At 38.4% G+C, this 14,386-nt stretch overlaps 1 protein-coding gene across 2 annotated transcripts in view; it reads left to right on the top strand.

Annotated features, from left to right (window-relative positions):
- Window positions 1–14,386, top strand: part of ANO4 (anoctamin 4) — a 475,191-nt gene that overhangs the window by 305,453 nt on the left and 155,352 nt on the right. For both annotated transcript variants that reach the window (XM_007503277.3, XM_007503279.3), the window contains one exon: window positions 3,472–3,603. In XM_007503277.3, the coding sequence (XP_007503339.1) occupies window positions 3,472–3,603 (132 nt within the window). The remainder of the gene's footprint in view (window positions 1–3,471; window positions 3,604–14,386) is intronic.

Consider the following 14,386-nt stretch of genomic DNA (forward strand, 5'->3'; position numbering starts at 1 on the left):
CTCTCTTTTGTTTTTTTTTTTCCCCCTAAAATTCATTCATCTTTTTATAATGAAGAACACTGAGCCTAGAACAGTAGCAAGTGGCAATGGATTTTTTTTTTAGTTGATTAGTCATGTCTGACTCTTTGGGACCCCATCTGGGGTTTTCTTTTTTTTCTTTTTTTTAAACCCTCACCTTCCGTCTTGGAGTCAATACTGTGTATTGGCTCCAAGGCAGAAGAGTGGTAAGGGCTAGGCAATGGGGGTTAAGTGACTTGCCCAAGGTCACACAGCTAGGAAGTGGCTGAGGCCAGATTTGAACCTAGGACCTCCCGTCTCTAGAACTGGCTCTTAATCCACTGAGCTACCCAGCTGCCCCCCATCTGGGGTTTTCTTGACAAAGATACTGCTTTGCCATTTTCTTCTCCAGCTCATTTGACAGATGAGGAAATTGAGGCAAACAGGCTTAAATTACTTACTCAGGGTCCATAACTAGTAAGTGTCTGAGATCAGATTTGAACTCAAGAGGATGAGTCTTCCTTACTGTTAGGCCCAACAATCTATCCACTACCCAACTTAGCTGCCCCTGCATTTAGGAAGACCTGAGTTCAAATCCTACCGTAGCTACTTACTAGATGTGGGATCCTAGACAAGGCCTTAACCTCTGTCATCCTCTGTTTCCTTCAACATAAAATGGTGATAATAATACTACCTAATTCTCAGAGTTGTTGTGAGGATAAAATTATATATATATATATATATATATGTATATATATATATCTCACATATATAAAGTACTTTGAAAATCTTATTGTAATCTATAAATGTTCGCTATTATTTCATTATTTTTATTTCTCTAGTATTAAATAAGATAATGTATCTAAAGCACTTTATAATACTTTAAGTACTAGGTAAATGTCAACTGCCATCATATTCGCCATCATCACTATAATTTTTACTATTATCAGTGAAGCTTTTTTGGCTGCCATGCCCTACTTTTGACTCATATGGAGCCAGAAGTCGGCCAAACTTCCCATTTCTTTTTTTTCTTATAGGAGCTTTTATCAAGTTACATCATTTCCACACAATACCTGGCACAAAGTGGACACTGAAAAATACTTGTCAATTGATTGCTTGATTTGCCTCTTTAGTTCTCAGTTTTCACATTTCTAACAAAAGGATATTGGACTCAATTATCTTGATGGCGACTTTTATCTATTTCCTTGATTTTTAGAGGGGGAGAAATGATAGAGAAGAGAATAGGGCCAAGAGTGAGACCCAAACCAGCAATGAGATTGCAACTGGAGCTAGATATGAAGCAGTTCTCAGGACAAAGAACTGGTTGAGACCCGAGAATGAATCTAAGTCTAAGATGAGATTTTTGCTGTGGGTTTGGTTTGGTTTTTTACATTGCTATAAATGTTTACATTAGGGTGCAAAACTCTACTGAGTGTTTGCCAAATATGTGAAAAATGCTATACAATGTAGGTCAATATACTTGGCACATATTTAATTCCATTTCCTTCTTTATATGATTTTATCTTCTGTAGCCCCCTCACTCTTCTACTTTCTACTTTCCTCAGTTAATCTTCGGAAAAGATATTCTCATTTAATCTCTGGAGAAGATTTACATTTTACGACTAACTGATTACAACCCCAGCTACATAACTCCAGTTCCAAATCAATCCAACCCATACTTATCAATTGACTGCCACATGTGAAGCCCATTGCTGGATGCTGGGATACAAAGACAAAAAAAATGATACAGTCCCTGTTCTCAAGAACCTTACATTCTGTTGGTGATAGATTCCTGTGTGAGAAGCAGTTATGGGGTAGTAGATAAAGCTCTGGACTCGGAGTGAGGAACACTTTGGTTTAAAGCCTGCTTTAGTTGCTACATGTCCGTGGATCCTGGGCAAGTCATTTAACCTCTGGGCCTCAGTTTCCTAATCTGCAAGGAAATTAACTTGGCCACTGAGGACCTTTCTAACTTTAGATATATGGTCCAATGATACTTTCCTTCTCCAGTTCTCAGTTTTTTTCAATTATAAAATGAAAAGGAGAATTCTGTGGCTTCAAAAGTCTCTTCTTGCTCTGTGATCTTATGACTCTTTATCATAGCACAATGACTGTCACTTAGTAACCACTTAATAAATACTTTGATTATTGACTGACTGACTGTTACATTTGAATAACATCTGTCCTCACCTTCCTTCCATTAAGGCTGTTTAATCAAATAGAAAAAAGGAGGCTTGGAAAAGGAAAAGTGTAGAACAAATGTTAAGAAGGAGTCATTATCCTTAACATTAAGGGGTTTTTTTTGGTGTGTTTTGGCAAATATTTTAGTGGCTTTTGAACAGGCATAACTTAGAATCATGGCTCTTTAAAGCCTGTCTTTGGTCTGGGCTAGAGGAGCAAAGGAAGAGCTAGCAGGAAGATGCTATCAGTGAGGAACAAAGCATACTTGAGAGCATTGCCTTAGTGGGTCCTGATCTTTGGCCCTCTTTGGGAGGCATTTTTTTCTTTTATGTGCTTCTGAGTCAGCACAGTCTGGGGCTCACCCTCCCTTCATCCTTGACTAGTTCATTTGAGGGACATGATTATTTTCCCTGAATGAAGAGCTTCAGTTAATACATTCTCCAAACAAGGATGCTCAAACACATGATATACCCCAAAATCCAAGAGATCTGTTGTCTCCATTCAAAAAAAGACCATTAAAATAAATGCACCAGCTTTATCTACTAAAGGACCACTTTAGTGGCAGAAGTCAATACGTGTAGAAGACTGTAGTGAAGAGACATATTTGCTTCAAAGAATTTGCCTTGAAATTCTGCTGCCACAACATTCTGCTTTCATGACTTAGTACTCCTAAGACATTCTGCTGCCAAGATGTTCTACTGCTTTGATGTTCCATTGCCACATTCTACTGCTATGACATGTCTACTGCCATGACCTCTAACACAATGATTCTCCACTGCTGATATTCCATTTCTATGGCATTCCATTAATATGGCATTCTGCCATGACATTGTATTGCTGCAACATTCTGCTGTCACAATATTCCATCACCAGAACACGCTGTTGCTGTCACATTCTATTGCAAATGCCACACCTCCAGTTATTTTGCCATCAATGAACTCCTTGTAGTATGCCATTCATTTTCCACACTAAATTTTAGTCAGAGATGCCCACAGCAAAGAAAGATAGGGAGATTCTAGGCATAAAGTGAGATTGTTTTCAGTAGACTGTGTACCACAAAAGGCACGAGGTACTATGTAACTGGAATCCCAACTGGCTTCTTAGAAGGGTCGGAATTCAGAACAAGCCAAGTGCTGTTGTATGGTTCTTGCTGCCTTGGGTCATCATAGAGGAATAGGGGTGGGACGGCTACATCTCAGATATAGTCTTCTGAGCCTCTATTGACTTCCCTGAGGAATCCCAGGGCAATACTGATGTACTGTCCTGTTTGATCTTGCCTCCCATGTACCACAGGATCGATAAACAAATAAGCAGGTTTCGAGGATGGTTACCTAGAAAGCCTATGAGACTGGACAAGGAGACTCTGCCAGACCTGGAGGAAAATGATTGCTACACTGCCCCTTTCAGTCAGCAAAGGATCCATCAGTGAGTGTTTCTGGTTAAAAGCATCTCCTTGAGCATGGATAGAGCTTTTCCCTCTTCTAGAGCCTTGTTGGGGGGTGGACTGGGTGAGATGGAGACTAATTCCATTTTTTGAATTAAAAAATTTTTTTAAGATTAGGTCTTTCTTCCTTGTCCAGGATGGAAATATGGCAGCCATTCATAAACTTGATACTATCATTAACTAAACCTGGAGCTTTTACCTGCTCTTTTTCTGATCTGGGCTTTCTTAGTCATCCTGGTGGCCCCTTGCTCCCAGAGGCTTACCATATTCATGTGGACCTCAGACCTAAGGAATACTGCTTAGAATTCTTAAGCTCAAATGAGTTGCCTGGCTCCACCTCCTCCTTAGTATCAGGGACTATAGGTATTTCCCCACCCCACCTGGGAGACTAGCTTTAAATTAGCTAGGACTCCTATGCATTGTTTCTTTAACTTTCCTGTATTCAAAAAGAATGATTCTAACAGAATCCTGAAGTAGTGTGGCCCTGTCAAAAGAGCATGCTTTGGAGTCAGAGGACTTGGGTTCAAAGTCTACCACTGTGACCTAGGGCAAGTCACTTCAACTTGAAAGCATCAGCTTCTTCAAGAGTAAAATAAGGTGAGTTGACTAGATAGCCTTTGAGGTGCCATCTTGCTTTGGATCTATGATTTCTCTGAGTCCCAGTTCCTTTATTACCAGGAAACTTGGGCAAGTCATGTACCTCTCTGGGCCTCAGTTTCCTTATTTGTAAAATGAGAGAGTTGGTTGAACTTTAGATTTTAGAGGATGTTTCTTTTTTAATTTTTGAAAACTCTACATAAACACCAAAGGTTTACTTTGTAATCATATATATAATTTTGTGCATTTAAAAACATGATTCTGAGAAGGGGTCTCTAGGTTTCACTAGATACTACCAAGGGGAACCATAACACAAAACAGGTAAAGAACCTAACCCATGATCTTAATTTTTTCTTGTGAGTCTCATTTTTCTAATCTGTAAGAATAAGGAGTCAGCTTCAGTGGCCTCAAAGATCTCTTTTAGTCCCAGATTCAGAATTCTAAGTTGGTCCTTCTCTTTGGGCTTCCATCTCCTCATCTGTAAAAATAAGAGAATTCATGTAGATAGCCTCTGAGATCCTGTGCAGGTCCAAATCAATTATCCTGAATTGACTATTCTCCCTTGGCCTCAGTTTCCCTCTCTGTAAAATGAGGGCCTAGACTAGGTAGCCACTAAATTCCCTCCTAACTCTAATGCTAAGATCCTACAACCAGTCCATTTTCACTAGCCTACTGTTTATGTCCTTAAATCGTCTGGTTCCTATCTGCCTCCCTTACATAGACAGCATCACTCCAGTGATAGACATCACAAGTTTTTCCTACAACTCAACTCTCTCCTTTTTCTTGACTTATACAGGCTGATTTCACTTGGAATGCTCTTGGAATCCATGTGTATACATATATGTATGTGTGTAATTTATTTATGTGTCTGTACATATAAGTATGTATGTATATTTTTATATCTACACATATGTATATATAGAGAGAGTGTAAGAAAAAGAGAGACAGAAAGAGAGCAAGTGCAGCCTTGCTGTGTGCTTTAGTCCCATGCTAAGTGCTAAGGATATAAGTAGAAAAAGAAAGACAGAGCTGGGAGAGGTGTCATGGAGGAAGGAACTTCATAGTAAAGAAAGGGACCTTAGATTAAGGATAATGCTAATGCAAATGCTAATGCAACCAGTGCATGACCCCCTTGGTGGAAAGGCATGGACTTTGACACCCTGGCTTGAGGTTGTGGCTACCACAATTGAGAAGCAGAGGAAAGGCCAAAGGACCATATGTGCTGTCAGCACCCACTATATTTGGTGCCCAGGGCCAACATGCTTGTTTCTTCAGCTTAGTTAAGCCTCTAGGAACTGACAATGGAAATCAAAGGAGGCTTAATTTTTAACTTGGAGATCAGGGGTTGGGAGAATTTTCCTAAAGGAAAAAGGCCAGCAACAAAACTGACATTTTTATCGCTCTCCATTTACAGTCTGGTCATGTCTCAATTGCTAATCTTGAGATTTCTGAAACTAGTAATAATGGTTTCTATTAAATCTTCCTGATTCTGATTAACATGCTGATTGCTACCTGGTGTCTCACTTGAATCCCATCTGTTTTGAAGTTCTATTGTACTACCAAGGAAATACGACTGATAAATAAATGGGGAGGTTGCTTCCCCCTCCCTAGTTCTTTCCCTGGGGTAGTTGTTTGAGAGTCTTATTCTCTATCAGTAGCAAATGAAATTATCTACAGCATCCCTGGAACCCTCTCCCTCAAGTCTGACAACATCTTTTCCAGACAGAAACTATCTCTAAAAATGTGCATCGGTCAAAGGATCATTGCTCTGGAATTGGAAGGGTGCTTAGAGATCATTTAGTTCAACCTCTCCATTTTTCAGATGAAGAAACTGAGGCCAAGAGAGAAGCAGTTTGCTTAAGATCACACAGACCGAGGATCTGAGCTCCAATCACAGTCCTGCCATTTACCATAAGCAAATCATAATGTTCCTCTGCCTCATTTTCTTCATTCCAGGGATGCTGTTAATGTGGAATTTTGCATCTTTTCTAAGAATGTCATATTGTATTGCATGAGGATAATGCATTATTATTTATTGTATGAGGAAAGCAACACCTTACGAGTATGTGCTGCCATGTTAAAAGGTTGAAATTTGTGTCTTTCCAGATTGTTTCCACAGAGTCCCTGAAAATGGTCTGTGACTGTTTTAAAGGAAAAACAAGAGCTATATTAAAAAAAAAACCTGTAAATTATGAAAAACAAACCAAAAATCACAGTCTACTCTTACTGGTAACTCCCAGGAACTGAGTTTCTTACATTGTGATAGCCCAGGAATAAATGAGAATGATTGAAAAAAATATGAAAGAATCGAAATGAGAAAATCTCTTTATATTAACATTGATTCAACAAAAATTGAACTCAGGACAATAGATCTAGAATTGGAAGGGTCTTATGAAACCTCTAGCCTACTCCCTTCATTTTACATATGAGGAAACTAAGACCCAGGGAGGCCTAACATGAAGTTACCTCAGAGGATATCTAGTCTAGTCTCTGTATTTTCGGTGGTTGTTGTTCAGTCATGCGCAACTTTCTATGACTTCATTTTGGGTTTTCCTGGCAGAGGCACTGGAGTGGTTTGCCATTTCCTTCTCTAGTTCATTTTACAGATGAGGAAATTGAGGCAACAGGAATAAATGACTTATCCAAGGTCACACAACTAGTAAGTATCTGAAGCCAGATTTGAACTCTGGAAGATCAATCTTCTTAGCTCCAAGCAGAGCTCTATCCCTGACCTACAAAGCTGCCTTGTATTTTACAGAAAAGCAAATAGAGGCCTATAGAAGTTAAATGACTTGCTGGAGGTCACACAATTAATAAGCATCAGAGGCAGAATCTGAACTCAGATCCTCTGACTCGAGTTCATGCTCTTTCCACTTTAAAAATAAAATACAATTATCATGAAGCCTCATGACTCAAAACAAAACCTCTCATAAATAACCTGTTTGTTATATTAAAAGGAAATCAACCTTTCCATTACAAGGTATTACAAGGTATGCACACGCACATAAACAAACACATGCACATATATTATTAGTGATTTTTTAGCAAACTACAGATTCTAATGGAATAATTCAATTTCTTGCTAGGAGTTTTCTTTTTACTGCCACAGCAGATTTGACCGATGCTTTGCCATCATAGCAATTGCTAGGGTGTCAAAGGGGATTGAACTTCATCAAATAACATTATTTCTTCCTCTGCTCTTTTTTTGTGAAGTTTAATCTCTTATTATTAGTTTTCAATTAAATGGATTAATTTTCTTGTCCTTCTTCTTCCCTCCTCCATTTGAATAAGAAAAAGAAAAAGGAAACCCTAATAACAAATTGCACTGACCTTCAAAACTAATCCCCGTGTTATTATGACTTATTCAGCATTTTAATATCAATTAATTGAACTGTATGTATGCATGCTTATGCATTTGTGTGCAGTAGGTTGGGGAAGGGGAAAGGAAGTAGCAATACATGGTACGCATGTTCTAGCAAGAAAACTCCCTATTGGGGCACTTAGATGGCAGGTAGACTGAACACCAGGATGACCTGGGTTCAAATGTCACCATAGACATTTCTTAGCTTAGCTGGGTGACTTTGAGCAAGTCACTTAACTCCATTTGCCTAGCCCTTGCCTTTCTGTTTTAGATTTGTCACTAATATGGAAGAAAGGAGTTAAAAAAAAAAAAGCAAACTCCCCATTACTGTAAATCAACACCAGCTTTGCATTTATAATTTTAGAGAACTGCCTGAGGCACTGAAAGGTACTTGCCTCAGGCAATGTGCCCAAGGTCACACCATCAGTGTATGTATCAGCATCAAATCTTCTCAACCCCAAGGATATGTCTCTATTGACTTTGCTGTGCTCCAGGTCAACCAATTGAACTGATTGAGTCTCAGTGGACTGAATGGATCCTCCCAGCTGTAGCTAATTGGGGGGTATCAGCCTGTGGTTACATGCTCAGTGGGTGTCACAAGTGAGTTTTTAATTCATGTCTTCCTGATTCTGAGGCTGCCTCCATAGTCCTTATGCCTCTCTGCTTCCTATATTCTTGTACGTTTAATATGGAGGCACTGGAAATATGCCGTCAGTGATAAATACTCTGTTGCATGATTATAATTAGAAATGCTTTGCATGAGTTGTCAATAGTATCTGGTATGCCTGAATTCAAAGTAGATGAAATTGGGATGAAAATGGTGTCAGTAATGACAGCAGCACTTAGCACATGGTCACAGAGGGCTAAACACATCTTTTTAGAAATTAAACTTCTGTCAAACCCAGTGATGAGGACTGGTCAGGTTTAAGAACCCACTTATTCCCCATTTGACTTCTTGTTCTTCATTGTTTCTCTGATTATATATGACTGCCCTTCATCTCTGAGATGTCATTGGAAATGATGCTCTGGACAGTGATTACTTAGAGCAAATCTTGTGATAGATGTTTTTTCTTAGGATGAGCAAAGGGAAGCAAATGTCACAGAGTGGTATGTGACCCATGAGACAGCTTTCTTTCTTTCCCAAAGAATTAGATCAGCTCTGAATTACCATCCAAGGAAACCATTATGCTAATGGGTGAAAGATCCCTTGCAACTCTCTCAGTTCTGCAAAGGTCTGGCTTTTCATATCATCATCCTTTCACCTTTCCATTTTGCCATCTTTTTCTCCTCTGCTCTCCTCTGCTCTCCTCTCCTCTCCTCTTCTTCTCTTCTCTTCTCCTCTTCTCTTCTTTCAATGGAAAATAGTCAAAGGCAAAGTAAAGTGGTTCGGAATCTTTTTTTTTTCCAAGTTGGGCAGATGTGTATGTAATGGAAATGTCAGAAATAAGAATGGTATGGATATGTGTTGCAAGTGTTCACCTGCCAAAGACTATGCTTTCTCTTCCTCCGTGGAAGTCCTTCTCTACTGCCTTGTCATCACATGGAGGTGACCTTAAGCTTCCAATGTAAATACTAGTGTTCCACAATCTAGAGCCTCTCCTCCCAAGTCAGGAGTTTGGAGCATGGACCCATTCATTCAGAATGAATATGTTTCCATAGAACCATAGGTTCAGAGGTAACAGGGATGGCAGAGGCCATTTAGTCCAGTCATTTTACTGATAAGCGATCCCTAGCCTAGGAAAGATTAGTAGTCTAAAACAGATTACCAGCTAGATAATTCCATCACTGTTGATGAACTCTTCTGGCCATAGAAATGTGTTGAGGGTTTGCAATATGCATTGATGAATGGAGTACTCCCATGGGGGGCAAAAAATCCCCATAGATCTTATACACAAACACAAAGACACTTCATACATGTCACCTGAAATGTTCTAGATGCATATATTCTCTCTACCAACGTAGCTTGTGACCATGCCAAGTCTTCATCTTCAGTAGCTTTTGTTTGAATCTTACCAAAAATGCTTTACAGAGAATTCACCCCATCTATTGGAAATCTTTCTTTGCCTCTTTAAGATCGCATAAGTACAGGTGCAACTCCCTATTTCCTCTCATATATATTGTTTCTCATATATAATTATCTGTATTAATATATATTAAGATGTTGTCATTCACTCTTTTCAGTTGTGTCCAATGCTTTGTAACTTCATTTGGGATTTTCTTGGCAATGGTACTGTGGTAGTTTGCCATTTTCTTTTTCAATTCACTATTATACAAATGAGGAAAGTAAGGCAACCGGGTTAAGATTTGCCCAGAATCACACAGCTAGTAAGTGTCTGAGGCCGGATTTGAACTCAGGAAGATGAGTCATCCTTACTCCAGGCCTGATAGTCTATCCACTGTGCTGCCTAGTTACCCTCATATTAAGATACACACACATATATGCACATATTATATATGTATATGCCTACATATAAAGAGAGATGTGTGTGCATATATGTGTGTGTATATGCATTCAAATATACATACATAGAGCTAGGAAGAAAAGGGAGAATATAAACAGGAAGGAAGGAGAGAGAGAGTCAGAGAAACAAACATAAATACAATTAGATATGACATTATTTGCCCAGTCAATCATTGTGGGCAATTAGAAGGAGGTCATGATCAGAATTGTCCTTTAAGAAAATTATTTAGGAAGGATTAGAGTGGAGTGATTTGAAAAAGAGAGACCATTTAGGATCTCATTGCAGTGGTCCAGGGTAGAGAAGTTAGGGGGATCTAAACTAAGAGGAAAAATAGGTCAGATGGAAGAGATATAGTGGAACTAGATATGACAAAATTTGGCAAACAATTGGTTAAATGGGATTAGGAGAGTGACTATTCAAGATAGGCACCACCATAGTGAACCTGGATGACTGACCAGAAGGATAGTGGGACTTTCAGCATAGATAGGGTTAGAAAAGATATAGATTTGGGGAAGACAGAAGGGACATTTTTAGACATATTGAGTTTGAGATGCCTGTGGGACATTTACTTTGAAACATTCACATTGACTGAAGTAAGATGCAAGGTGAGGGATAAATATGTAGATTTGGGATTTATCTGCATGAAGATAATTAAACTCATGAGAATTGATGAGTAAGAAGTGAAAAAACAAAGAGAGAATAAGAGAGAAGTCAGGACAAACCTTGGATGTGCCCACATATATGAGACATTCCTTGGAGGATGAACCAGCAAAGTACACTGAGGAAGGGCCATTCAGTTAGGAGGAGAAACAAGAAAGAACTGTATCACAAAAATGAAGAAAGGAAAGAATATCCTCCTGGATTAGAGAGAAAGGGATTCAGTAGTCAAATGCTGAATAGAGTTTGGGAAGGATGAGGCTTGAGAAAAGGCCATAAGATTTGGTGACTAAGTGATGGGTAACTCTGGAGATAGCTGTTTCAGCTGAGTAATGAGGTCAGGAGACAAACTACACAGGACTAAGAATTAAGAAGTGAGGAAATGAACACATTGAGTGTGGAGAGCTTTCCCCAGGAACTTAGATGAGAGAAAGGAGAGATATAATGATAGCTTTAGGACAGGGTAGAGTTGAGTAATTGTTTTGATTGTTTCAGAATGAGGAAAACTTGGGCAAGCCTGTAAGGAACACGGAAATAATCTAGAGATAGGGGTAATGATTAATGGAACAATCAGGTAAGAAACATGACAGAGTGTGAAAAATTAGCTCAAAGGTTCAGGTAGAGAGGTTTGCTTTTGATATGTAGGGAAGGGAAGATGAAAGAATTTACCATGAATGATCTCTATGTTCTTAATAAAGTATTCAATGAAATCCTCAATGAAACAGAGGATAGAGTTGTGGGAGCTTTGAGGATAAAAGAAAAGTTTTGGAGTAGCTTCTGTGGGGGAGTAGAATGAAGTATAACTTAAAGGGGAGTAAAAGGGTTGACTTACTCTGACAGAACAATTTCTGATCTTCAATGATAGATGAGATTTTCTCACTGGGATTTCCCAGCACAGTAAGAGAACACTTAAAAGAAAATAAATAAACTATGTCTGTATGAGTGTGAGAATTTATGTGTGTAGATATGCATAAGTGGGTTATATGTAAAGATATATAAAATATATACTCAGATTATATAAAGACACAAAATTCAGCATTAAATCTGTCTGTGGAAAAGTAGGTCTTAACACTTCTAATTGTATGTAAATGTCTATGTTCGAGACATTATGTATTTATACAGTTTCAATATTTTCTGTAGGGTTAAGGTCGATTTTCTATCCACTATACTTATGATGGCAAACCTATGGTACGTGTGTCACTTGCCCACCAGAATTTGTTACTAGAAAGCCAGAGGGAATTAGGGAAGAGCTGTTACTCTCCCCCTCTCTCCATGTGCCTGTGAACATTCCTCACTTTACCCTCCCCTCTGCCCAGCACTTCCTCCCTCCCCTATCTGGGGTAAGGGGGTGGGCCTGGCACTCCAACTCTAAAAGGCTCACTATCACTGCACTAAACCATGCTGACTCTCTATCCCTCTTTAATTTTTCCCCTGACTCTCCCCTCTTCTTTCTCTTCTCAGCTATTCCATTGGATCCATTATCTCATTGTTTGAACATTCTCCTATAGTGTGAGTTACCAGTCAAGCATGGACCTGACAAATATTATTCATGTCCTTCCATAAATTTGTCACTTGAGAGCCCTCTAATATATTGGGGGCTTTCCTTGGATCCTCTTCACATTGTTATCAGTGAAGTAGTCACGCTGTCCAGTGATTATTACTTTATTTTTTGCTATTTCGTCGGTCCATATTTTTTTAAGTTGGGCATTTATTTCCCTGAAGCCATCTTCCTTCAAACCATTTCTTAATGATTCCTCCTTTGTAGCAGATTGCAGCCTGCTCATACCCACCATGCATCTTCTCTTTTGCCCTTTAGGTGAATCTCAACTCCAGTTCTTCAGAGAACCTGGTATTTCATGAATCATATCCATCTAATGTCACTAGAAAATTACTGAATTAAAAAGATAAGCTTTTGTTTAAGATATAAGCTTAGAGTCTACAGTTTCCAAAAGACAATCCAACTTTTTTTTCTCCAACCTAATTATAAATCCTCCATCAAAATCCTTCTCAATTGCCTCATTGTACCTATCAGTCTATGGACCTCTGACAGGAATTGCAGATGGACAATAAGCTGAGCCCAGAATTAAATAGGAAGAAGACATCAAGCCAGGCCATATTTGGGAAATTGCCCAGAGTGTAATTGATCTCAAGCTGCTCACTGTTGAAACAGTTCACCTTTTCAAATCCTGTGCTTGGCACATAAGAAATACTTAATAAATGAATTTTCATTCATATGTCTATTCACTGGCAAATACCAGTAGAATACCAGGATCTCAGAAGAGCCAAAATTTCAGGAGATATCAAAGGAACTGTAAACTCGCATTTTGACCATCAGGTTCACATTCAGTAACTCCCTTTAAAGTTTTTTACTTTACATATCTTAACTTATTTAGTCCTCTTAACAACCATGTGAATAAGTTTCCATTATGATTCCCATTTTACAGAAGGGAAAAATGAAGATGAGAAAGATTAATTGATTTGTCTATAGTCAAACATGTAGTAAGTGAAAGAGTCAGTATGGGATGGTAGGAAGAACCCTGGATCTAGAATGAGAGAATTGGTGTTCAAATCTCATTTCCTTCACTTATTAACTATGCGCCTTTGGGCAAGTCATTTAAACTCTATGGGCCTCAGTTTCTTCATCTATAAAATGAAGAGGGCAGACTAGAACATAAGTTCTTTTTATTTTTAAGTTTATTTGTTTATTATTTTAAAATTCCCAGGTATCTCCTTCCTACTCCTCCCTCCCTGTACTAGAAAAGACATCATTTGACAAAAAGCAAAAAATGTATATAAAACTATGTTCTTATTTCTATTTATCTTCATTCATCAGTTCTCTATAAAATTAATATGTTATTCTTCAAACAATATTTCTGTCATTGTATTTAATGATTTCTTGGTTCTGCTTCTTTCACGCTTCAAATTTCATGAAGGCTTTTCCATGTTTTTTTTTTAATTAATCTGCTCATCATTTCTTATGGCATAGTATTATTCCACACAATAATATGCCATAAGTTATTTAGCCATTCCCCAAATGTTAAATTTAAGTTTTCTTAACCATTTTTGAGACATAAAACCCTTTGACAGTTTGTTTGAAGTTTATAGACCTTCTCAGAATAATGTTGTGAAATGTATAAAATACATTAGATTAGAAAGGAAACCATTTCTGTCAGAATGCTCTAAGTCTGTGATGCTGAGTGTCTATTGCATATTCCTGACTCCAGTGCTGCCTCTCTGTATCAAATCACCATACAAAGGTGAAATTGATGCCATTAGTTTAGTCAAATATGAGTAGAAAAAAGACAGTCTGCATATATTGTAGAGCTGCCCTCAAATTATAAGAGGATCTAGGACAAAACTCCAAGGGCAAGGATCCCAGCCTACTGACTGAGTTTTCAATGGTGAATTTATGGAATGGAATACCTGAGAACAACATGGGATGAGAAGACATGGCATGGGAGATTGATTGTATCATTGGAGAGAGTACTCATAACAATGACATCACAGATCCATAGATGATGCAGAAAAATGCTATAGACATGGGGGGGGGGGAGAGAGAAAGTGGAGAAGAAGGGAGGAAGATAGAAGGAGGAAAAGAAATATCAGTACACTTAGTACAGAGGAGTCAGTAAGTGTTATCATATTGGATTGGACTTGTAATATTATTGACTTAAAGAACTTCCAGTG

Source organism: Monodelphis domestica, chromosome 5 (assembly GCF_027887165.1).
Source record: "Monodelphis domestica isolate mMonDom1 chromosome 5, mMonDom1.pri, whole genome shotgun sequence".
Lineage (NCBI taxonomy): Eukaryota > Metazoa > Chordata > Mammalia > Didelphimorphia > Didelphidae > Monodelphis > Monodelphis domestica.